Raw genomic sequence first — 26,871 nt, 5'->3', positions numbered from 1 at the left:
GCTTCGACCGCTCAGCTGTGTCAAACGTTACCAGTTAACCATCAGACACTATAAGATAGTAGGTACCGTGCTAAATAGTTTCTGAGGCCAAGAAACAGCAGTAGTCTACACGAAACCACCATTAAGCAAGCGGGAAATCAGATCAGCGGTGAAAATGGCAGAAGGAAGTGAGTGGCTGTTGGGTCTCGTGGAGCTTCTGTAGAAGGCAAAAGGCGTTGTCGAAGTTTTGAGTTTAAGTGCAATTGTCATTTGTGCTTTGTGCCCCATTAGGCATGGCCGTACGTCCCATAGTTCAAGCTGCTTCTCCACACAGGTGGTGATGATCTTCCACATAATCTTGCCGAAGGGAAAGGAGTCACAGTAACTTAGGTACTGCTGACGAAGGCCTTAGGAAATGAGGCGCCTCAAGAGCCTGTGATTGCAGAGTCAGTCATATGGTCGACGTTGGCAAAAGCTAGGCACATCTCGGGTGTCCTGGAGCCAGTGGACTGACTGCTTAAGTAAATCGCTGCCCTCACGATACAATCGTCCACGCCGATAACGTTGTGTAGGGGTGGTCGCCAAGCCCATTGTCTTTGATGTCGAAACTGTCCACTTGGTGCTGCGTGATGAGCATAGGTACCAAATGTTCACATGAGGTTACTCTCACTTGCTTAATGGGGTAATTACGGTTGACCAACTGTGGGTCTCTGTAAGGGTCTGACTTCACTAAATGGGAGTGTGATGTCATAATCCCATTCTCGAGAATTGTAGCGTCGTAAACTTATCCAACCTGTAATGTGTATTTGCCTTTATCCTGAATATATGGACCCCTCAGCCCATCTCAGTAACTTGAATGTGTATTTGCCTTTGTCCTGAATATACGGGGTCCTCAATCCATCTCTGTAAACTGTCTCATAATAACCTGTAGTTGTATAACTCTATACTCGTATCCTAGATGTCTCCTTCCAACAACGCTGCGGCTCTCGCGCACTGGATTGCATATGGGCAATAGAGCAGTGCGTCTGCTTGTCACAGTTGTGGGCTAAGGGACTCATGTAGGTCCAGTACTGATTTGTATAGATATAAAGCAAGTCACTGAGGTAGTAGGCTAAGGGGCCCATGTATTCTATACAGAAACATACACACGTTACGCTTTTGGATGGCACACAAATACACATACACATGGTAGAAGATCAGTTAATTAGAATTATGGGTACACTTGGTTACATGAGTGAGGTTCATGGGACTTGCGGTGCCCGGGTAAAGGAGTAGGACTTCCTCGAGTACATCTGTGTTAGTAAAAGACTTACAGAATTCATAAAACCTGAGACTGGAAGGCCTGAAGCTTCACAAAGCAGGACTCTGCTTATATAGCGTTTTAGCGTGTGTTTATATGGGACATTACATGGCGAACACCGTGTTTCATCTCTCTTAGGATTACGTTCTACCTGCCAGATACATCTGTTCTCCATTTCAATCCTGGCTCTGACACTATTTCTGTTTAGTTCTGCCCTTGCACTTATCATAGGTCCTTTCAATTGTATGCTGTCAGTGTACCTGACGTAAGTGCTGCATTGGTTGTCTGGGTAGGGCGGAGCCTTCGAAGGCATTACGAACTTGTACGCCTTCAGACAACTTGTTATATTTAGATCTCGAGGTATGTATCTCTGGCTCAAGACAGATTCGTGTGGCATGTATCACTTGCTCAGAACAGATACGTGTGGCCATTCCTCCATATACGACCTTAATTATTAGATCCGATACGAGGGGAAATACAGAGGAACGATATGACAAGTTTTTTTTTTTTTTTTTATTAGTTATCAAGTTAGGTCTATGTGTTCTTGACATTAACATCCCACAGTTCAAGGAGTTGTGAGGCTGCTTAGGCGGAAGAGAATAAGAGGAAGAGGAAGATAACAAGTGTTTAGATACTGAGCCCAGGAATGAACTACCAGTCGACCTCCATTTACCCACCAGTCTCCATGTCAGCGAAGAGACATTACAAGGGCGTCTCTTGTATATAGAAAACGGGATCCAGTGAAGAGCGTTTGAGAAGTAGGACAAATAATAAACGAGCGATCTAAGCCATGAACAACAGCAGTATTCATTGATATTCGTGTTCTCGACCTGTAATTTCTTTCCCTATGGGAATTACAGTAGGACGGATATCACCAAGATGGGAGAAGCCATTCAGATGTTGAGTGATAACATGTTGCTCCTTGGATTACCTGGTGTTGTTGCGTCCTGACCCCACACAGGTTGAGGTGTACACAGCTGCCGTTGTCGTACCACGATCATCCAAAGGCTCTCGTGTTGTAGCTGTATATGATCGTGGGACCGTACTGTCGTGTTAGTACAATCATATGTATCACTGTAGCTTTTACCTTCACGGTACAGCCATCGAGCACGACGGTACGGCCCTTGATCACGACGGTACGACCCTTGAGCACGACGGTACGACCCTTGGATGTAATTGCATGGCCTTTGACCTGAACGTCAAAGGTCACCTTCGAAAGGCCATGGCATCGTACCCAAGGGTCGTACCGTTGTACTCAGAGGTCGTACCGTCGTGCTCGAAGGTCATACCGTCGTGCTCGAAGGTCATACCGTCGTGCTCGAAGGTCGCACCGTTGTGTTCGAAGGTCGTATCGTCGTGGTCAATGGTTGTACCGTAGTGAGGAAGTGGTGAAGTGTAGTATCCAGTACTGTCAGTCCACAGCCTTGGCTTGAGTCGTATCGGACGATCCCAAAAGCCTGTCAGAAGTCGCGGGAAAGCAGGACTCGGCTGTGCTGGTAATGTAAATATAATCTGACTAGCGACTTGTATAGGATGACTTCTGCGCCTTGCGTTTCTATATTTTGTCATATATATATATATATATATATATATATATATATATATATATATATATATATATATATATATATATATATATATATATATATATATATAAGGGCTGTCGAAAATAGAGGTAGCAAAAAAGTAAAAAGGAGAAGTAAACAGGAAGAGAGAGAGAGAGAGAGATTTTGTGTCCTGATGGCGTCAAAGTTGAGCAAACTGTGTCGCATTTCCGGGTAACGGGCAACCTCCAGCTTCGCGTTGGCGGGAGATGGGGAACCTGTTTTATAGGATGCCTTCTATATTTGTCTTTCTTCCCGTGCTCTTTGGTGTATTTGCTTCTTTCCTTCACCCTCCAGTGATAGTTGTGGGCGTCGGTATATTCAATATAGAATTTTTTTTTAGATATATGAGTTTGTCTGTTGATACTCCAAGCGGTCGACCGAGAAAAGTAAAAGATCCTTTGAATATCATATATACATATATAGAGTACAGGTAGTCAGCAGGTACAGTGGGCCAGTAGGTACAGTGAGTCAGCAGATGCAATGGGCCAGTAGGTACACTGGGCCAGCTGTTACAGTGAACCAGCAGGTACAGTGGACCAGCAGGTACAGCGGACCAGTAGGTACAGTGGACCAGCTGGTATAGTGAACTAGCAGTTGCAATGGACCAGCTGGTATAGTGGACCAGCAATAAGTCTTAGTTACTCTGGCCTTACAAAGCATTGCGTCCAATCAGCATACATACAGTAGGGTGTTTGGTGAGCAGTCTTGCATACGTGTGACCTGGTGACACAAAGACCAGGTCGCACCAGTGTAGATGGCAATCATCGTCTCGCGAAAGTAAAGATTAAGAGAGAGAGAGAGAGAGAGAGAGAGAGAGAGAGAGAGAGAGAGAGAGAGAGAGAGAGAGAGAGAGAGAGAGAGAGAGACTGCGCCTGCCTCGTGGCTGGGGATTGTGTGAGCTTCGACTGTCTTACACTGTCACGTTTCTCCTTTGGAGGCAAGAGTTGCAGGACTTGGCTAACCAGAGGTCTCTCCCGTGCGCCCCCCCCCCCCCCCTCTCTCTCTCTCTCTCTCTCTCTCTCTCTCTCTCTCTCTCTCTCTCTCTCTCTCTCTCTCTCTCTCTCTCTCGTAATCTTTACTCACTTCCCATATTGTAAATACGAGATGAATATATATATATATTTTTTTTTTTTTGAGCTCCATGGGAGCAACGGTACGACACCTTGGGTACGCTGGCCAGAGAGGCCTTTGACCTATCGCCTCTAAGGGGTCAGGTCAGAGTTGGCGCCATCATACCTACGAACGAGAAAACGACCCCTTGGTTCTTACGGCCCTGCCCTTTGATCTTACCCTTAAGAACTAGGTCAAAGGCCATGTGTCTGGTGGTTAAGTAAGGTACTTGGGGGAATTTGTGTTGCATTTGCCAAGCAGTTCTGACCTCAGTGTGATGGTTAGATCTGCCTGCAGGCTAACAAGGAACGCTAGTACCAATTGTCTTGGTGGTTCCAGTTTTTCTGGAGTCTCTCTCTGTTTTTCGGGGGGTTCCAGTTCCTCCGGAGTCTTGACCTGGTTCTCAGGGGGGGGGGGGGGGGGTTCAGTTCCTCCGGAGCCCTGGTCTTGTTCTCAGGGGTTCCAGTCCCTGTGGAGTTTTGGCCAAGTTCTTAGGGGGTTCCAGTTTCTTTGGAGTTTTGCTTGTTTTTCAGAGGGTTCCTGTCCTTCTAGAGTCTTGGCCTGGTTCTCAGGGAGTTCCAGTCCTTCTAGAGCCTCGGTCTGGTTCTCAAGGGGTTCCAGTCCTTCTGGAGTCTCGGCCTGTTTCTCAGGGGTTTCCAGTCCTTCTGGAGTCTCACCTTGGTTCTCAGGGGGTTCCAGTCCTTCTGGAGTCTCACCTTGGTTCTCAGGGGGTTCCAGTCCTTCTGAAGTCTTGCCTTTGTTCTCAGGGGTTCCAGTCCTTCAGGAGTCTTGGCCTCGTTCTTGGCGGGTTCCAGTTCCTCAGAAGTCTTGGCCTGGTTGCGTGCCCAAGCACCATGTGTGTGTGTGTGTGTGTGTATAAACTGCTACTGGTGTAATTACCACACTAAACCTCCCGCTCACCTTTACAGATCCATGCCACGGTTACACCCTGTCCAGTACAGCTGGAGCGTAAGGTGGAATTTCGCTCCTCTGTGAGTGTGAACTTTGCCCTCTGGGTTGAACTTCCCTTTCGCAAGGTCAAGACAGGGCTAAGTAACAGTGCACGGGGCTCCGGCACCTACTGATGGTGGGGTGGGGTGCGAACCCGCTAGCCACTCTCTCTCTCTCTCTCTCTCTCTCTCTCTCTCTCTCTCTCTCTCTCTCTCTCTCTCTCTCTCTCTCTCTCTCTCACACACACACACACACACACACTGTCTCTCGCTGACGATCAGTGAGTATGAGGAATTACGGGAAGCATTACGATACTACACGAGCAATTACTAGTGAAGATGAATGTTATATATATATATATATATATATAAAGTGCCGTTGCAAAGGCTAAGACTCCCGAATTACAATTGAACTGGACGTGGATGTGAAGTAATTGCAAATCCTAAGGAAATAAATCTTGTGAATGTTGATGGTACGAAGAGATAATGAGAAATGAGAACAGTGAGAACACGGGATAATGAGAGGAGACAGATGAAACCAAATAAAACATAAGGATGATAGTAACATGCATATTGACAAGTAACAGACAATAATGAACCAACTGGTGACAGGTTCCAAGGGTCACCACACTGTTTAAAGACAGGTCCTGGGGGTCATCACACTGATAGAACAGCTTAATATTCTCCACTTGGCTAGTGTTTCTACCGTAGACTCTTCACCATGTCCCTCAGAACACCCCCCCTCATAGTTCCCCCAGTCACCTTCCACTTGGCCAGTCACCCTTCACTTCCCAAGTAACACCTTCCCCTTGCCTGGGCGCTCTCCACCCACTCTGTCCACCTTCTGCTGAGCCAGTCACCTCCCGTGTACCCGGTGACTGTACGCTGACCAAATCTCTTCTGCCGTCGACTATAAACAAACCCAACAACAGGTTTGTGCTGCCACTTGCCGGATGACGTCCCAAAACACCTAGCCCTTAGGCCGTCAGGACGAAAAGAATGAAGAAGGAAAAGTATTGGGACAAGTTAGGAGAATGTAAAGTGTCAATCAGTGAAAGAAAAAAAAAACGAATTAAATTTTACAGGAAGTATAGTTAGCTGGAGCCATCAGGATTAGGATTGTAGTGGTTCAGTTGTGCCGTTCGTATGCAACGCTGTGATTCTTCAATGTTGCTCAGACGATGGAGGTAGTACATGGATCATTCCCAAGCCGCTCAAATGAAAAGCCCACATTAACCCCTTGAGCACGACGTTACGATCCTTGTGCACGACGTTATGATCCTTGTGCACGACGGTACAATCCTTGAGCACGACGGTGCAATCCTCGAGCACGACGGTACAATCCTTGAACCCAGTGGTGCGACCTTTGAACTCGACGGTACAACCCCTTGAGTATGATAGTGTAGCCATTTGACCTGACTTTGGAAGTCAGGTCAAAGGCCAGTCCATCATACCTTCGTACTTTGAGAGTCGTGGCGTCATACTGAACCAAGAAGTCAACAGCATCATTAAGAAACTACTCTATGTGCCTCACTTGCCAAGAGTATCCATCGTAGGGCAGCCAAGCAGCTGTTCGCCTAACAGATCTGTACAAAGCTGTCCACGACTGTTCACCTAACAGATCTGTACAAAGCTGTCCACGACTGTTCACCTAACAGATCTGTACAAAGCTGTCCACGACTGTTCGCCTAACAGATCTGTACAAAGCTGTCCACGACTGTTCACCTAACAGATCTGTACAAAGCTGTCCACGACTGTTCACCTAACAGATCTGTACAAAGCTGTCCACGACTGTTCACCTAACAAATCTGTACAAACGCGAGAATGAAATTCAGGGCGAAAATGTTATAACCCGCAACATATAAGTGTGCAGTAATGCAGAATAACACACACACACACACGTTTAAGCGACTGGCACCGACAGCGGTCCAGCTGGCCCAACATCTCCTGAAGGAGGGGATGACGCAGGCGTAATACAGTTTCTTTTTTATTGCATAACGAATTTCTGAGCCCATGTATAGAGACTATTATTATTATATGATCGTGTGATCCCAACTCCACACAGAGCATGCACGACCTTAATATTAAAGGAGAATTGAAATGCGGACCAAAAAAAGCTGTACAGTTTTACGAGACACCGAACCAAACCTTTCACTCTCGGTGGTTCATTTCTAGACGCGAGTGAATCCCTAATGCAAATTATTCTAACTGGTTACGAGGGTTAACAACAAGGTCCCTTAACTGAAAAAATATCAAGACCCATACCTTAAAGCCAGTAGTGTCTAACTCACTGTATAGCATCGTCGGCTTCAGTGCATGTTTTTTAAATCTTCGGAACTGAATTAAGTAACTGCTTAATACTGGAGAAAGATAAGCAGATTCGTTCCACGAAATACCTTAATGTCACAGTAGGTGAACGAGAACCAGTTTTGAACGAACCAGAATACTGTGGGGACACAAAAGTACCCAGGGCAATGCATTGAATTTCTCTCTTACTTTCCACTTGTTTAGTCTTACTTCAGACCTTGTTTATACACATCATTTCCGCTCTTCTTCTTGATTAAAATCCTTCGTACAAGGTTTTACTTCAAAAACCTCTTGCAAGGGTATACTTTTGCTGACTACCGCAGTGGTTATAGTCATAGTGGTGCCTCGTATGCTAATAAGTAGCGAGGTTGTTCGTAAGGCTATGTAGCAGTGTCCGTTGTGGTACTTAGCAACATGTATGACCACTGTTCTAGCAAGCAGAGGGGATGTCCCTTACACAAGGAAGTAATGCTGGTTTTCTCGTGTACATTATTCGTTAACCACGAAGTGGTTTTTTTTTTTTTACCTGACTTTTTTTTTTACAATTATTTTTTCTTAAACCTCAATAATATCAGAACTAGATTTGATGGAACGTTTCAAAGTATTATTTAAATGGCCTTGATAATAATAAGACCAAATTTTCTTACTAATCCAATCGATATATAATGTTTTCCTCCGGGAAAAAAAAAACCGGTGATCAGAATGATAAAAACCGGGAAGGCTTAAACCAGTTTGAAAAACCGGCTGAAGTTTTTAAGTTGTTGAAAGTTGCCAACCCACACATTTACTTGGGTATGTCCACATTCAAATTTGAAAGCACACACACACACACACACACAGAGGTATGTTTTAGGGACCATTATTATTCTTGATCTATGTGAATGACTTGTCAGAAGTATTGGACTCGTATTTCAACATGTTCGCAGATGATGGAAAGATCGTGAGGTAAGCGTAAAGCAAAGAAGGATTGCATCCTCCTGCAAGGGGACCTAAACAGACTCCAAAGTGGGCCTGTTAGTTAGTTGATGAAATTTAACCCAAATGTGAATAAATGGAAAGTGAAAAAAAAAAAGCGAATGAAGGCCTTGCTTTGAATATTATCCAGCAGGAAATATGCCACAGAAATCTGTCGGTCTTGATATGAATATTCCCGAGCAGGAATTCTGCCACAGAAATCTTGTTTGGGAGATTTGAATGGCGACTTCACCCCTTATCCTGTCGTCAGAGTCTCACTTAATCAGAAAACTTCAGATGACTGGCAAACATGAGAATTGCTTTCCAAGTTTGTGCATAAGGAATATAATTCAGCATCCCTTCATGTCCTACAAGGCAAAAACTGGGATATTCTTCTAGAGTTTGGCCACAGCGCCTAAAGAGCTAATAGAGAAGGCCCAGAGGAGGACAACGAAGGTGGTGCCAGAATTAAGGAATGTGAGTTATAAGGATAAGCGAGAGGCCATGCGGGAGAAAAGAATAGGCATGACCTGATCGTAAACTTTAAGTTGCAAACTGTACTGATGATGTAGACAGTGAACAGTTCTTTGAAAAATGTAGATACAGAATGACCAGAAGCCTTTGAATTTAATTAAGAATCTTCTTTGAAAGGGTGCAAAATACTTTTAACAAAGGGGAGTTAAAGTTATCATTCGAGGGATGTTACTGTCACCCTTGCAAGGTTGTTAGAAGCATATAGTAGTTTGCATAACCTTCCCAGGGGTTAAGTTTCCTTAAAGACCAAAATATAACTGCGGGATCAAACGAACTTCTTAAGAGAGTCGTTCTGAGTGTTTTTTTTCTTTTTTTTTTGGAATTGTTCAGAGTACAGTTAAGGCAGTGGTCAACTGGAGTTTAAAGCCATGTCTTCATAGGAGTTAAAAGAGTCGTTCTTGGATTTCAGGTGTGGCAGGAGAGTCAGCCCAGGAATCTAGTCCCGTCCGCACACCACCCTCATCCACTCCTACAGCAGTGAAGACCCAACCAAACCAGCAGCAGCAGCAAGTGGGGGCGTTGCAGACCACGAGGGTGGTGCCACAGACCAGACACGTCGTGACAAAGAAAACCCTCATCAAGAAGACTAACATTTCAGCCTCCAACCTCGCTGTCAGTGCCCTTAAAGGCAGCGTGAAGGTAGCGTAAAACAGCGATAGTTACCATCAACATGTTTGAAGGTTGTACATGAACTGTAGGTATAAGGGACTGCTTGATCGATGGACGGGCTAACTGCCGCGAAAACAGTGGCTTTCATGATGGTAAAGTATTTTGTATGTAGTGAAATGGCAAGTCATTGATCATTCACAGTTCACATACTGTAGTACCAAATGGGCCATAAACTCTTAAAACAGAAGCATCCAAATACTACATTAAAGTTGTATTTAACGTTTGTTACAGCGCACTAGTGGGCCCCTCTTTACTGCAGGTTTCTAGTGTGGAACAAAAAAAAAAAAAAGTAATTTTCTGTTTTAACATTCTTTATCTTCTTTTCAGGCTTGATTTGGATGTTATTTTTCAATGAGGTGATTATTGTAGCACTCAAAATATGATTAAGTACTTTTTTTCTGAAAATCAGATCACTTGTTTCAACTTATTTTTACTCTGTTGTCTTCTCGGAAAGTACATTTTGTTTTATACGCAAAGAGCATAAATATTAAAGAAATGTGAATTTATTGGTTTCTTAGTTGTGTTGGTTTTTGTCTCTTTGAAATCGTCATTTAGAAATGTTTAAATCAAGAATTCAAATTTCTCCATTAAAACTTACATCCCAGCTAACTTGTCCCTCTACCCTGCTGAACCTTATACCTTGCTTTTATTCACGTTTACTCTTAACTTTCTCCTTTAGCACACTTTTCCAAACTTCTGCACTTCTTCGAATCAGCCACCACCCCACACCCATCGCATGCGACATGCATCCCTCTCATATCCCATCATTGCTTCCCTAAATACCTACCATTCCTCTCCCACTCCCCTCATTTCTTCAGCAAAATAGGAAAAGGTAGGTAGAAGCTGAGCAAGGTGAAATGTATATAGGATACCAGTGGAGAGATGCAAAGGTAAGGGATGAAGCCCCACATGTGTAAGGCTCTCTCCCAAATATAGAAGCACACACACACACACACACACACACTGTTTCTAAGTATTGTGATGAATAGGAATTACTGTACTTAAATGAGTTACTTCTTGGTCCATATGTACAGGTTGTTACTCATTATGTCCTCAGGAGATAAAGTATTAAGATGTCCTCTAAGTTAACCTGTGATGGCAATCTGTTGTTAATAACGCAGGCCGACTCAGGGAAAATACTCATGATTTATTTCTTGGGGAAATATCAGTAAATGGCAACTGCACATTTGAAGAAAACGATCACATACAGATATTAAAAGAGTAACTTATTAAGTACAGGAATTCCTATTTAATGCATTCCTTGAAAGCAGTGTGTGTGTGTGTGTGTGTGTGTGTGTGTGCGATAACCTACTCCTACACAGGGAAAGGAGCTTTATGCATATGAGGTTTCAACCCTTACCTTTGCATTTATCCATCGGTTTTCACATTTGATTCATTTAACTCGATGTCTTTTACTTTCTCATTGCATACTCTGCTACTGAAAAAAATGCCTCCATATGTCTGCACTGTTTTTGTTTTTTTTCTATCGCCTTTTGCTTTGGAGTTACTACTGACCAAAGAGAACTTTCTACTAACATGTTGGTGACTCTTCATCAGGGAATCATAAGTGGTTATCATCTCTCCACTTATCAACTATTCTTCCTGAGAAAGTAGACCTGCAGTTACCATTTTCTTCATAACCCACTCCATTAAGTTTTGGTACTATTTTCATGATATTCTTTTGGAGATTCTCCACCAGGACTCATTGATTCCTTAGGTGAGGAACCAACCTTTTGAGGCATATTCCAAGTATCTTCCTAAACATTTCACTACCCATTATGAGACAGTCATGTCTCTGAACGGAGTAAGACATTTGGAAAGGCACTAGCTAATTGGTGTTTTAGAAAAGAAAGATCTACAGAAAGACTACAGCTGTTGGAGAAAAAAATAGGTATACCAAAGGAGCTTGAATGTTTGGAGTTGGAGTTGGAATGATGCTAATGACAGCCCTTCCTTTTGTTGGCAACAGCTTCAGGTGGAATCTGAAATTCTTTGCATACCTACAATCCTAGTTAGAGTACTGGGGACCTTGTACAGATTAGATGTTTGTACCAACATTAAAAAGATAATGTGAAATAAAAGTGAGTGAAAGAAAAAGTGTGAAGATAGGTAAACAGAGTAGGCCTTGTGTATGGTAAATGGTATATAGCTTTGAATAGCCAGAGTGGGATGATTAATCATAACATGAACAACACTTTAATACTCCTAAGGATGACAGACAGTTATTCCTTGGAAGGTTGCTGTCTGAAACCTGCTGCCCACACGTTGGGGTAGTGCTTTTTTTCTCCAGGTGTTTCCATCCACTTGTATTAAGGCAGCCTTCAGCAAATCAGAGACTGGTGGCAGATTTGAGTGTGAAACATCGGAAACTGGTGTCAGAATTTTGGAGAGTTTTTGGAAGAAAGTTGATAGTAAATATGAATAAAAGCAAGTTTATTAGGTTTTTGCAATGAAGAGGGACAGGCTCTTTGGAGTGAGTTTGAATGCAGAGGACTTGGAGGAAGTGCAGCATTTTCGATACCTGAAAGTGGATGTGGGAGAGAATGGATCCATGGGACCGGAAGTGAGCCGTAGTTTGGTGAGGGGGCCATAGATCTTATGTGCACTGAGGAATGTTTGGAAAGAGAGGTCATGAAGGGCAAAGATGGCTGTATTTAAAGGTATAGTGGTCCTGTTGGTGTTGTATGGAGGTAAGATGGGCCTGAAGCAAAATTGTAAAGATGGATACATTTGAGATTAAATGTTTGAGGACAGCATGCAATGCGAGGAGGCTTGGTTGAATAAAAAATGATAAGGTAAGAGAAGGTTGTGGTAGTAAGAGGAATATGTATAAAGCTGAAGAAGATGTGCTGAAATGGATCAGTCACATGGAGAGGATAAATGTGGAAAGGCTGACTAAGTGGAAGTGGAGGTGGAAATATAAGAAACAAGGAAAAGGGGGAAACCCAGAAGGTGGAAGGATGGAGTGAAAGATTCTTTGAAATCTCAGGGCCTGAACATGCAGAAGGGTGCAAGACATAGAATGGATAGAACAAATTGGAGCAATGTGGCATACTGTTAATGTGCTGTCATTAGGCTGAATCAGGACATATAAAGTAGATCAGGGTAACAATGCAAAAGTCATATATACATACCTTTACATCTCAACATATACATATTTATACACACACAGACATATACATATATACACATGTACATAATTCATACTGTCTGCCTTTATTCATTCCCATCGCCACCTCGCCACACATGAAATAACAACCCCCTCCCCCCTCATGTGTGCGAGGTAACGCTAGGAAAAGACAATAAAGGCCACATTCGTTCACACTCAGTCTCTAGCTCTCTTGTAATAATGCACAGAAACCACAGCTCCCTTTCCACATCCGGGCCCCACAGAACTTTCCATGGTTTACTGCAGATGCTTCACATGCCCTGGTTCAATCCATTGACAGCATGTATATATATATATATATGTATACATATGATGTTCATTACACATAAAGTTACCAGTATGCTCACTAAACCGTAAGCAAATTATTTATAAGCAAATTGCTGTAATTTTTGTTGGCTTCTATGCTGTAAAAGACTTAAATGTTATCTATACATGTACATTCAAAAAATCTGCATGAAAGGCAAGTGCCACAGGTTGAATCTCTCACAAGCACTTAAGTTGAGTTACTGCACATCACTTATTGTACATATCATAATATACTTCACAATAGCTCCTGCTTTCTTACAGGAATATTTCCAAACATTATCAAATGATAGTATTTCAGTCAGATCTTTAGAAAATACAGTTTTTTCATTGACTTCATGTTTATACTCATGTTGTTGATTTACAAGTTTCTAATGATAATCTAATATTCACAGGTTGGTGATAAATATGAGTCTGGCTTCAGTGTACCTCACGAAGAACTATGTGAGAATAATGGACGAGAACTTAAGGTATTGGTACTGATTACAACAGCTCCAGATCATGGAAGGCAACGTACTGCTGTTAGACAGACTTGGGGCCACTTTACAATTAGAAAGGATGTGGTCATAGCCTTTGTAATTGGGAGGACCACAAATGCCAATATTCAGAGCAATGTAGACAAAGAGAATGAATTATATGGTGACATTATTCAAGCAAATTTTATAGATCACTACAACAACCTTACCTTGAAGACTGTCTCCATGTTTGAATGGGTCAAGACTTACTGTTCAGAGTCTCATTTTATCCTTAAGACAGATGACGACATGTTTATTAACATGCCCCTCCTTCTCACCTTTATCGACTCCAAGATAAATGACAGGCGTGTCATGTATGGTCGCATGGCCAAGGGTTGGAAGCCAGTGAGGATCAAAAAGAGCAAATACTATATTGATGTCAATACGTACAATAAAAGCAAGTACCCGGACTTCCTTACTGGGCCAGCATACTTATTTACTGGTGATGTGGTGGATGAAATCTACCAGAAGGCTCTTAACACCACATATTTTATGTTGGAAGATGTACTGGTCACTGGTTTTGTGAGTGAAACTCTAAAAATCAGAAGAATTGGAGATTCCAGGTTCAAGAATGAAAAATTTAAAAGAACAGACACCTGTACTCTCATGAAAACAATATCAACTCATATGGTTAAATATGAAGAACAGTTTGACTTTTACAAGCGGACATTAGATGGAAAAGCTAAGTGTAAAGCTGGTTAATTATGTTAACAGTGGCTCTCTTCACCAGGAAGTAGAAGCTTGATGTCGGCAGGTATAGATTTATCATGTGATAGACAAGATATTGATTTATGCTCAAAACAAGACTCTCAGAAGTCTTGTGATTCTCCACTTTTCTAGGTGTAATGGAAACAATTTTTGTTGAAGTCTAGTCTCAATATCTTATCCATTGACAAAAACACTAACTTCTTATGTGTTGAATGTACTAAAATGCAGACTTTCTTTTACAAAGTCCTTTTAGAAATAAAAACTAGAAAGATTCTTGAAAAACAGAGCCAAAGATGTTAGACTACAATGTATGTGATGGTTATCTCTAAATATTTCCTAATACATCAAAGTGGTTCAAGAAGATTTGGCTGAACAGTAAGAATTTTATTGAAAATATGAAACTTGAGAGATATTTCTCAACCTGTTTGTATACCCCGTTACTTTATCCAACATTCAGTGCAGAGTATCATATAATCTCTCATCACAACCATGTGTAATCCTAACTGCCCATGTTTATACCCTCTGTATCCCTTAAACATTGCAGCTTTCCTTTTCTGTATCCTTAAGGGCTTCCCAAGGCTGGTATCCATTATTGTTTTCCAGCATTCTTTCATCTTTTTCCCCATCTGTGCAGCACTTCCCCTTAACTCTTGTATTTCTTATTGGAAAGAATTGTCAGACAGACATTCAGAATTTCTCAAACATCTATGTCAAGCAACTTCAGTGGGCCATCACATTAAGACAAGACTGTAGTCAAGATGTTGAGAGAAAATTATGAATTACCCTACTCTGAATGTTGGGAAGATAGCATGAAAAAGAAATATCTTGGCATTTGGCAAAGGATTTTGTCACTTTTGGTTTTGATATGGTAAAAAAGACTCAAAACTCATTTTATCTGTGATGTTAATTTCTTTCTGCTCATGACTGCATTTCCTTTAACTATGTTATTTAACTATGTAATCTAACATGTTTTACAATATTCTTGTTCATTGAAATATGAGTAAAGCTAATATGATTGTATGTATTTTTGAATTGCAGTGTTTGTAAGGTTTGCATAAAGAAGAAACATTTCCTTGAGTGAGAACTAGCAGAAGTTGTACCCTGGAGGTAACAAACTGCAAAGTTTATGAACTGGTACAATTCAGATTTTAGATATGGAACATCTACATTTTCATTACTGTATCTGGAACAAGTGTGAATTTTGTCTTCTGTGATAACAATTGCAATTATTCCTCACTTCCTGTCAAAATTAGAGCACATCCATCACTGGCTGTGTCTGATGCAGGAGACATAGCATAACGAAAATTTTACTGCACTTTTGTAATATTACAAGCTATAATGCACCTGGCAAATTTTTATTGTGATTTTGGCATTCGACCTTTAATTAAAGCATGCATGCTGTTTGTACTGAAAAGATGTCTACCATGAAGCCACAGTGAAAGGGCTACTGAAATGTAACAAGTACAGTGCAAGGCAAAATTTTGCCATCAATGCTTTATCCTGAGCTCTGTTGTACTGACACTGTGATGGGAGGGGGGTTGTTGGATGTAATACATTGGCAAAAATAAGGATTTGACATTGATTCTCCACCTTCCCCTTCCCTTAATTAGATTTTAAATTTTGATTTTACATGTAGGTTTTTGTATCTGTAGGCAAAATAGCAGTATTTTCTTTGCCATATTATGCACAGCATATACAGATTTTGCCACAGGACTGAAGTGTTTAGGGTAGAAAGTCTGATCAGATGATCCTCAGCTTTTTACAGTATTCATGCTAGTCACGAAATTAGTTATAACAGTTATCATATCACAATTCAATTCCAGTTTTATGAAAAACTTTGCATTGAAACCATTTGCTTTTATCTATCCTTGTTACGACCAGAATCTCTCCTTAAGGCATCGCTTAACAAATTATACATTGCTGAATATAAGAACTTGCTCTCAGAGAACAGGTTGTTATAAGGGCCTGTGTCAGGTTTTTACCTAATGAATTTTTGACATCCTCTTGAGGGCTAGATCTTCATTGAAAAGTACCTGTTATATGTCAGGATTTTGTCTTTTTGTGGTTCGATGCGGAATGGTTAGCTTTCTAGACAAGGACTTGCTTGAGTAGGGATGTTTGGTATAACACCAAGATCATTCCTAATTGCATGTGGAAGTAACGACCAGGAACTTATTTTGAATACTGAGAGTATAAGCACAACCACTGCACTGTGACTCCTCTTTCTAAAAAGTATGTTCAGTGTTTAGAAGATAAACACTGAATTGAGGCATTTTATGATTAGCCCTCTCTTCATTTATAAGATGATGATAGGAATATACCAATTACTAAGATATATATATATATATATATATATATATATATATATATATATATATATATATATGAAAGAAAGGATTTGTCACTGCCAGGCATTTAAATCTATGGTCTTAACCTTGCCAGGTCAATGTGTTAACTACAATACCACAGCTACCTTGTCTCATTAGGAGGGACCTTTCCTTTTTTTGTTGTCTGTTAGTGCTCCCATGAGTGTATTTTCCCATTTCCTCATACAGGTTGAGTATCCCTTATCCGAAATGCCTGGGACCAGAAGTGTTTCGGATTTGGGATTTTTTCAGATTTTGGAATGTTTACATAAAATGATTGGATATCTTGGGGATGGGACCTAAGTCTAAACACAAATTCCATTTACATTTCATATACACTTTATACACATTCATACAATATTTTTTATAATTTTGTGCATAAAACAAAGTTTATGTAACACTGAACAATTAGAGAGCTAAGGTGTCATAACCTCAGCCACCCATGTGGACAATCTTTAGTTGTTTGGCATCACCTTCATTCCTGACTCTGAATTTATTTACTGCTGATAAGCAATGATTTTATTACACTTATTCACACATAAGTACTTAACAGTAAATGAAATATGAAATACCAGATGATAAGCAATCATTTTCTTACACTTATTTACACATAAGTACATAACAGTAAAAAATATGAAATACCATTCATACAATGAAAAAATGTGTTTAGATGTGGAATTTTTCCCTTGTAACGTCATGTCGCCACTCAAAAACTTTTGGATTTTGAAGCATTTCGGGTTTTTGGAGTAGGGATGCTCAACCTGTACACACACAAAAGTGTTTGAGGATGCTTATTTTGTGAAGATTAAGAGGTTGATAAATGATGAGTTTAGTTTGCATATGTTTTTCTTACTGACAGATAGAAACTGCAGGTAAAGAGCAAGAGAAACAATGTAGCAATATCATTTGATTACCTCTTTTATCTTTACAAATGATCTTGGTAATTTGCACTCCTACCTGAGGAACCCACCGGTGCTTTATGTTTTGTCTAATGCCAATTTCTGTTGTTTTTTTGCACCATTGCATTCTGTGTGAAAAAAATTGATATACCATCAGGTAGACTAGTAGCAGAACAGTCACTTGCGAAAACTAAGTACTAGCTTTACATAAAGCATACAGTGGATAGTGATACTTCTGATGGTATACAGAAGTTTGTATTTTGTTTCATATTTATGTTGAAAAGCTTGTGTTCATGCAGTATAAGTTAAGTGAACATTTTTGTCTGGAATACAATGTCCTTAGAATGTTAAAAAAGAAAAGAAAATCTGAACCTGTTTCTTGATTAAGTCTAATTTCAGTATGTGCCAAGGAGAAGGCTCTAAAGAATCTACAACCCAGTAAATATTTGTCAAATAGAAAATTTCAATCTTTACATTATAATTTTAACATAGTAACAGAAAGTACCACCCTGAATTGTAAAGGTGAAGTAAATTATTATTATAACTATGGTATATCATTTAAATTTATGTCGTTAAGGCATGTTTCAATTTGCTTATGCATCTGTAAACTGCAAGGAAGACCCACATTTTCAGATTATTGAGACAGTGTAACAAAGGCTAGAGGCTATTGCATTATCATAAAGGGGCCATATTCTCCTATCTTATTCAAATAGTATTTTGTTGATTTAGGAATGTATCAGATGGCTTTTGAGATTCAGTAGCTGTGACATAATGAAAATGATATATACACTTAAGAAGCCATTCGTTAGATTCAGTGATAAGAGATGTAATATAGTGTAAATATGATAATCCAATCTAGTTAGAAATGCCATCAATGCAAACATTTTAGACTGAAATGGAAAGTGCATGGTTTTTACCATTTACATCATACCATCAATAATGCAAAATATATTACTAGTACCAAGATTTTGTAGTTGCCTGTTGAATAAGTGAGGAGTGGTCAAATTAAACAAATGTTACATAATCTCATGCTGGTGTGTTTTCCGAGCCACTGTGGTTGCGCCAAATCAAATATGTGAATTTTTATATGGTTCATAGTACATATTCAGTTGCTTAAGAATATACAGTGTATAGATATATATGAACACTCTTATATCCATGATCACTTGCAAACACTTAACTAAAGTTTAAGTCTGATGGTGAATTATTACTTATCAACATATTTCATATTGGTACACTAAGAAATTTAAAAGAGTTAGTGGTTATGTACTGAACTTTTAGAATTTTCCAACAAAAAGTGAGTGTGCTGTATGTCCATATAATTCAGGTTTTAGATTTTCTTTGCATTGGAATTCATACATCCATCTGTCATCTTTTTAGGAGAAAAAAAGTTTTGTGATTTTATGTGGTACTTACAAGGAATTTTTTGATGAACCAAATTCGGTAGTCTACTGTATTCTGAATATATCTAGCATGTCACTCCCTTATTTCAAAACTTACAGCAGTTGCATTAGTTGTTAAATTTTTTAATCTGAAAATTATTTCATGATATGGATGTGGTTTGCGGATTCCCATTCCAATGAACTGTCCATTTTGTAATGTACATTCTTAGGACTCTACCTACATGCTGTGTGAATATTATATCTTTTCCATTTTTCTCCTCATACATTGTCATGTTTTCAGTCCCATATTCCTCATTTGTATTTTGGCATTTTGAATTATCAACAAGTTTTAGGGATGAGACTTAATAAGAGTTCGGTGGCAACGATATCGTCGTGGGTGTAGTTATGCTGAAATACCAGATAACGTTTTTATATGATAATCTGTGATGCTCATTTCTGAAATTCTCTTAGCCCTTGCTGATTGTACTTGTACTACAGGTACAGCATAGAAGATTCACACATCAAAATTCTAGTGACTCCAGAAATATGAAGTTTTGTAAAGACATTTTTTGTAGAATTTGTGGCTTACAAGTACTTTACCATTATTTTGTACATATACTCATTATGAGAATAATAGCAAAAGAAAAGTATACCATCATATTGGTGCGATAGCCAGCATAATTACTTGATGCACATTTAGAAGATTTTCTGAATGTATTTTTTAAGATACACTCAGTAATCTGGAAAGATCAGAAGTCCAACAATGTCTAGGTCTTACACATCCATTATTTTTGATTCTATACCTGCATCATATCTACTCACAGTTTGATAATATGTAAAGGTAATACTGTTATGGGGTCAAAGTGAATATTTCCTTTACAACTGTGCAGTATCACCTCATAAATATTAGTGTATATGTATATTACTCCTCGTTCTAATGTATCTTAGTTCAGAGAATTATTCATGATTCATGTGGCCAGAATCTTCATTATATGATTGTTTTATTAATCTAATGTTTTATTAATCTAAACTAAAATTTGGTTTTCATTATTGAATATCCACTTTTCTACATACTCGAGCTTAGTCTTCACAGAGACTTCTTCCCATTATATCAATTCTTTTCTCATTTCCCTTTGGGTCACCTCAATTTCTGGAGGTAAACTCATTCTTCTGAAATGATTTCTCATTTTCTTTGATACAAGCAGAGGGCAGCTCTTTCAACTAAGTGATATCTAGGGTAACAATCAGAATTCCTCATCACCTGTTATGTATATGTTTTGCACCATTGCACTTGCAAGTTTGCGTCTTTCATCTCCAGCTGTAAATGCAGGAAATGAAATGATATGTAAAACCTTCATTACATACACTAATATCCGTTAATCATGAAAATATGGACATCATCTGTTACTGATGATGAGATAGTGATGAAAGAACATGTGATGGTGAATTAGTATTTAGTCTGTAAATATTTCTCATAAATTGTGCATTCCCCAGTGTAATTAACTGACTTAAGAATTCTAGTACTCAAAGCTTCTGTGATCATTCCATTTCTTGGTCTTTCAGGCTAAATATTTTACAATTTCAGCTTGTGCATACATAATATTCAGTTTTGAATCAGTCAGAAATATAGAAAGTGTAATTTTCATTCACAACTGTTCCTCAAACACCATTCAATCACACTGGCAATCTTTTACATATTTTATCACAAAGAATCATCCAGGCAGTGGTAGATGAGCAGCCTTCTAACTTAATGCTGCAGATGACGGAATTCTTGCCACCAACTTGTACACCCAGGACTGAAGCTTAAAGTCTCATCCACAACAGGAAATAGTGCCTTGTTAGTTTTTAAGTTGTCATTTCACCCCAACTTCTCACTCCTCTCACATGTATCTTCTGTATATGGGCGATATCTGAACACTCTCTGTTGTAAATAAAGTATTATATTTTATGGTATAAATGTGTATATCTTAATTTGATCCTTAATGCAGACTTTAGTACTATCTTGGTTTACTGTACGTAAATTTTGGTTAGTTATAGGTTTTATAGGAATGATTTATATGTCATGAGTTTTAAACAGATATTACTGGCACTAATGAAAGAGTCAAAGAAAACAGTAAAGTTATATGCCGATAAAAAGGCATATGTGATGGAGAAATTTTGATGTTAGATATTGCTGTATAAGTAAATGAAGTCCAAAATTGAGGCAAAGAAGTAGTTGTGAAGATATTCATATGCCTTTAGAAGTAACATAAACTGGAAAAACATAGATAATTATAATCTATAGTATTAAGAATTTATCCATTATCATTATATCATTCCAATTTAAGAGAGGTTGATCAGATAGGACATAAACCTCCACAACATCACTCACACATTCTTTACCCCTCCCCAGCATGTTACAATGAATTGTGAACTCTGATAAAAGTCACTCTTGCTGTTTTACTTTACACACTAAATTGATTCATCAGCTGTACCCGAGGTGTCCTGTCATACCACCTCGAACATGAATTGTATTCATTGCATCTGATACCCAATCATTCCTCTAACATCTAACTCTTGAAATATCCCTGTTTCTGATTAATTCTCTCTACTATTTATTTCTTGTTTCCCCACACTACAATACATTCTCTTCACCAACCTTTCATCTGTCATACATTTTATGTGACCATACCATTATGGGATATTTTCATCCATGTGCCTTTCTAATGACTTCATCCCATTACTTAACCTTATCACGTCCTTATTCATGATTTTATCATTTCAGTTCCAACTATGCAAATCATGCTTCTTTACAGCTTTTATTTTTTGCCTATCCTGTCCTGAGTTTCACATCCTTACACTGGGTTAGGATGAGTATTCTTTGTTCAAGCTACTTGGACACTCAATGCTTAAATTTTTTCATATTTACCTTAGCTTACTAGAACTTCCAAGCTTTTCCATCCTTTTATAACTCTGCCTACAACTTCAGCCATCTCATTGTCATAATTACTAAACTTCATTCCCAAATATTTAAACTCATAAGCAGTTGCAAAAGTCTTTATCATACATACTGATCTTAAAATCTGATCCCACTTTGTTTTCAAAAATGAGGTTCTTACTTTTATTTGCACTTACTTCCAGCATCCTTCTCCTTCGTACGTTATCAAACTGCCGTGCCATTCAATCCAATTCTTCCTCTATTTTAGATAAGAACAAGGCATCATCTCCAAACAGTAAATGTGGCAGCTTCCCTTCATAATTCAGAACCACACCACAATCACCTGACTCTGCTTTCATCTCATGTAATGTCCCTTCCATAAAAACAGTAAATAATCACAGTGACATTAAACAACCAAATTGCACTTCCACATTTATTTTAAAGCTCCCATTCACACCCCACCATCTCATATAATGTCCCATCCATAACAACAGTAAATAATCACAGTGACTTTATACAACCAAATTGCACTTCCGCATTTATTTCAAAGATCCCACGCACACCCCATCTTTCATGCAGGCACCTCTTCTCTTATGAAACTTTCTCCACTGCTTATCTAAGTGCAGAAACCTACATACCCTCTCTTCCAAAAACATAACATGTTCCCTACAAATGAGTGGTTCACTAATCCTCTTGACAAGATCATTCATTATCCAACCATACACCTTGCCAGCCATGCTAAGGAGACTTCTTCCTATGTAATTCTCACACTCATTTGTGCTCTTTTTTTTTCTTTATATAGTGGACCAGTTTTGCCTCAGGCTAATCATCAGACACCTAACCATTTTTCCATGCTTCTATTCCCACTTTACAAATCTGAGCAATTGTGATGAAGATCTTTTCATAGATTTGCACAACTTGGACTGATTTACAGAATGAAATAGTGAAATTAGGTGCAAGCATATTTGGATTCTTCAAAAAAGAATTGGATCAGGTGAATGAATAAGTTAACTGATAAAGAAAGAGTAATTCCAGACATGGATAACTTTGATAGTAAGTATATGGGCAGAGGGACAGGGAAACAAGGAGGGAAAGGGAAAGTTAAATTTATAGACTAAGAAACGAGCATATATCAGCAGACAGGAAGACACATGTGAAAGAGTGCCTATAAAGAACAACTATTTATAGAGAGATTTTGCCATGGGGAAGTTTATTTTCTTTTTCATAATGCTTCCCTTTCTGGAAGATGGAAGAGAGGAAGGAAAAAGTTGAGAACAGAATATAAAGGGAAAAGAGAAATGGAACGTAGAATGTACTAAAAAGAAAAAAAATGACCTTTGGAATTATAGGAGTTAAGGAAGGAATTACATTTTTTTTTCATTCTTCTTGGGAAAAGGTAACTTTTCAGTTGAAGAAATCATGTAGTCTCTTGAATATAATACACACACACACACACACACACATATATATATATATATATATATATATATATATATATATATATATATATATATATATATATATATATGGTTTCGGTGCATTATTCATGACAGTTAGAGACTGGTGTGAACGGATGTGGCCTTTGTTGTCTTTTCCAAAAGATACCTCGCGCGCGTACGGGGGGAAGGGGTCATTTCATGTGTGGTGGGGTGTCGACGGGAATGAATAAAGGCAAGTAGGAATTGTGTACATGTGTGTAAATGTCTGTGTATGTATATATATATATATATATATATATATATATATATATATATATATATATATATATATATACGCTGAAATGTATAGGTATGTATATGTGCGTGTGTGGACGTGTGTATATACATGTGTATGTGGGTGGGTTGGGCCATTCTTTCGTCTGTTTTCTTGCGCTACTTCGTTAACGCGGGAGACGGCGACAAAGTATATTAATAAAAGGAATATATATATATATATGTATATATATATATATATATATATATATATATATATATATATATATATATATATATATATATATATATATATATACACACACACACACACACACACGTTTCCTTGTGCTACCTCTGACTCGGAAGACGGCGATTAAGTATAATATATATATATATATATATATATATATATATATATATATATATATATATATATATATATATATATATATATATATATATATCACGCCTTGCAACCAAATTAATAGAGCAGATGCCACAAACATTCTTAGCTACGTTTTCCTCTTTAACCACATAAACCAAAGCTTTTGAGATCTTCCACGACCACAAGCAGCTTCGAAATTATCCAGTGTTGATGGATGCTTGAACTCCTTCGTATTACTGTCATTATTTCTTGTTATTTTTATCGCTGGATAGTTTTGATATTATCTTTAATATTACTGTGATTCTAATTGTCTTTATGATGATCATATCTATTACAAATATCACACATTATAAGCAGTACATTACCCCCAACAAAGATGCAAATATTAGATTGGCATTCAGGGACAGTGTCTTGAACAATTAGCTGAGACCCAACAAGTAAAGGCAGGGCAACAGATCTGTTAAGAATGCAATAAGTAAACCATGTACTTAAAAACACTTTATAATCTGTTTTTAATCTTAACCATAACGAAAATACATTATTTATGTAAAATTAAGCTATATCATACTTAAAAAAACACGACTGGAAAACGTTTTTAATTAAGATTTATGTGTAGTGCTGTTATGATGAAATAGTCATGCATGTATACGCACGCATTCCACGGCAGTTGTCGTACGGTGACTGCCGAGAAGCTTTTTAATCTTGAAACAATATTGGCGTATGTTTTACAACTCTAAAATGTAATAATCACTGTCTCCATCTCTTGTCATTTGCATAGCATCTTCCCTCCTTAACTCACATAGCATGATCGGTTTAACGAGCCGTTCGAAACATTGCTCGAATCAAGTGCTGTTTACGAGAAGCAATCGTCTGTAGTCTGGTGCATCTGTGGAAGAAGGTGACAGTGTATTCCTTCAAATCTACGTTATACGTGTCCGATATCAACTACAACTCCCAGTGTTCAGTTTTATTGTGTGAATTAATCTTCACAGAGCTGGCGTGCATCATAGAACGTAAGGGAGACACTGTATGAACAGACTCAGGTTTGCACAACAGTACGTGAACGAGGAACTGGAGTTTCGGGGAAGTTGTTATTGTTTCAGATGAGAAAACTTTCTCCCACCACTCACGACCTACGGCACTGCAGGCCACGAAATCTGTCAAGATACTCCCGACAGAACATTCACAAAGACGCCAGGATCGACCACGTCACATACAAAGTGTAGGGGTGGATCCATATGTACGATTTAGGAGAGGTGCCCGTAACTGAGGAAAATTCAACGTATGTGGAAATACTGGAGGAAGTGATGGTCTCCGCAGTTGTTGCCATGGTTCCACCTTACCCAGAACGGATATTCTATATACAGGTTAGACAAACTTTGTGCTCATGGATAACAATATTTGTTTGATTAATCTTTTCCTTCATCATTTTTCCCCTTCCTCATACCATTTTACTCCTTCATCCTACCCCTACTATCCCCCTCGCACATGTCACCCTCTCTGACCCACATCATCCCCACCACTCGCCTATCTCCGTCTCAACCTATAACTCCAAATTTCCACCCCCCATCTCTTCCTGCTCCCCCTCTATATACCAGAGTGGTCAGTCCATCCGTTGCTGTGGTCCATGGTACTGTCTAGAGTTCGATTGTCCCATTTAACAACAACAGTATTCTTCCATTTGCTTGCTCCATCATTTAACCGAGTGCCATGTTGTGACGCCTGCTTTGCACTCCCTGCCTGCCTTGTCCCCTCCCGTGCTCCCCCTGCCTACCCAATCCCATACCCACATACCTACGTCCCATACATTGTGGTCCACACACACTTTCCCTTTACTTGAAAGTCTTCCCCTCCTTTAATATCCCAGTTTAAACCCTTCCTTTCACCTCCTTACCCACCATTATTCTTTCGTTATTCCCTTTAGTGTTTTAACATCACGAACTACGGAGGTGTTCCTTCTTACCCTGTGGTAGCTAAGCTTTACCATTATGTAAATCTGTTGACGTCTCCAAATCACATGATGTCTTGATATCTCATGTTTTACTCTCAGTCTTTCATATGCTCCACGATCACTGTAACCTGCCCATGTCTATTTCTTATCGTGTTCTTTTTGGTTGTATGTCATCTGTACATTTATTTCTTTTAGTCATGTATAGGACTGTGTATTTCATTCTTTTCATATCTCTCTGAGCATAGTTGCAATATTTTTTTCCTGTGACTACACATTTATTTCCATGAGATACATACGTGAGTATATGTATATGTAAATCATATTTAAAAATGTCCTCATTTTGCTATTATTGAAAGTGTAAGCGGATGTAGCGGTGTAACGGTTAGCGTTCCAGACCGTGACGCATTATCGAGCCCAGAGTCGAGCGCATAGGTTGGAATCCAGGTTGAGTTAGTCGGTCCACAGTCAACCCAGGTTAAGGAAGTGCCTTGATGGCCCAATAGATTTCGCATCGTATAGTGTGTATGATGGGGGCGCCCGGGAAGATAGGGTGTGCTAAGAAAGGAAGGTTGGGGGTGTGGGTGGTGAATGACGTCACATCTTCATATACCAATGTTAGGAACGTGATGGCGATGGTTCACATTATCACGAATATTGAGAGTTCTGTTGTAATGATGGTAATCGTAAATGCACGGCAAAGAACATATTTGCTGTTAATGGCTAGAAGGGCTTAACTGAAGATGATCATCTTGCGTGGTTTAGTTACCCAGTGTTGGGTTAGCTTCTTGATAAATGGATCATGGAAGCATTTTGCATATGGATCATTGAAAATGTGTCAGGTATTTTACACACGGTCTTTAAGAAGATACTATGATATAGAATGGTATGAAGTGGCAACACTTCTTCATTGTGAGGTTGATGCTATACTAAGTGAAGCATTGCAAAGTTGTTTTTAGCCTACTCGAGCTGGTGATGATTGGGCACGTGATTAATCATTTCCCCCATGGGTTCTTATATGACGTGTCTACGTTTCATAAACACTCTTCCGGGCTTCAGAGGTATATACTCTTGATGTATAGGTTATTGTGACATCCGATTCCATGGTCCACGTTGTGGAATCCGGTCGTATATGGTGGGAGTCAGTTGCAGGGATGTATCATCCTGGAAGTCAG

At 39.1% G+C, this 26,871-nt stretch overlaps 1 protein-coding gene and 1 long non-coding RNA gene across 7 annotated transcripts in view; both read left to right on the top strand.

The window, feature by feature from the left end:
• The window catches only part of LOC139763804 (beta-1,3-galactosyltransferase 5-like), a 189,735-nt gene extending 174,061 nt beyond the window's left edge, over positions 1-15,674 (top strand). For all 6 annotated transcript variants that reach the window (XM_071690071.1, XM_071690068.1, XM_071690069.1 and 3 more), the window contains 2 exons: positions 9,151-9,380; positions 13,278-15,674. In XM_071690071.1, coding sequence (XP_071546172.1) covers positions 9,151-9,380; positions 13,278-14,099 — 1,052 coding nt within the window. In that variant the 3' untranslated portion in view covers positions 14,100-15,674. The remainder of the gene's footprint in view (positions 1-9,150; positions 9,381-13,277) is intronic.
• Positions 15,675-24,606: 8,932 nt separating this feature from the next.
• LOC139763803 (uncharacterized) overlaps positions 24,607-26,871 on the top strand; it is a 38,258-nt gene continuing 35,993 nt past the window's right edge. The window contains exon 1 of the long non-coding RNA XR_011716265.1: positions 24,607-25,115. This is a non-coding gene — a long non-coding RNA (uncharacterized lncRNA). The remainder of the gene's footprint in view (positions 25,116-26,871) is intronic.

This window comes from Panulirus ornatus, chromosome 48, assembly GCF_036320965.1.
Source record: "Panulirus ornatus isolate Po-2019 chromosome 48, ASM3632096v1, whole genome shotgun sequence".
Classification (NCBI taxonomy): Eukaryota; Metazoa; Arthropoda; class Malacostraca; order Decapoda; family Palinuridae; genus Panulirus; species Panulirus ornatus.
Note: the sequence above shows the minus strand (reverse complement) of the source record. Positions and strands in the feature narration are given on the sequence as shown.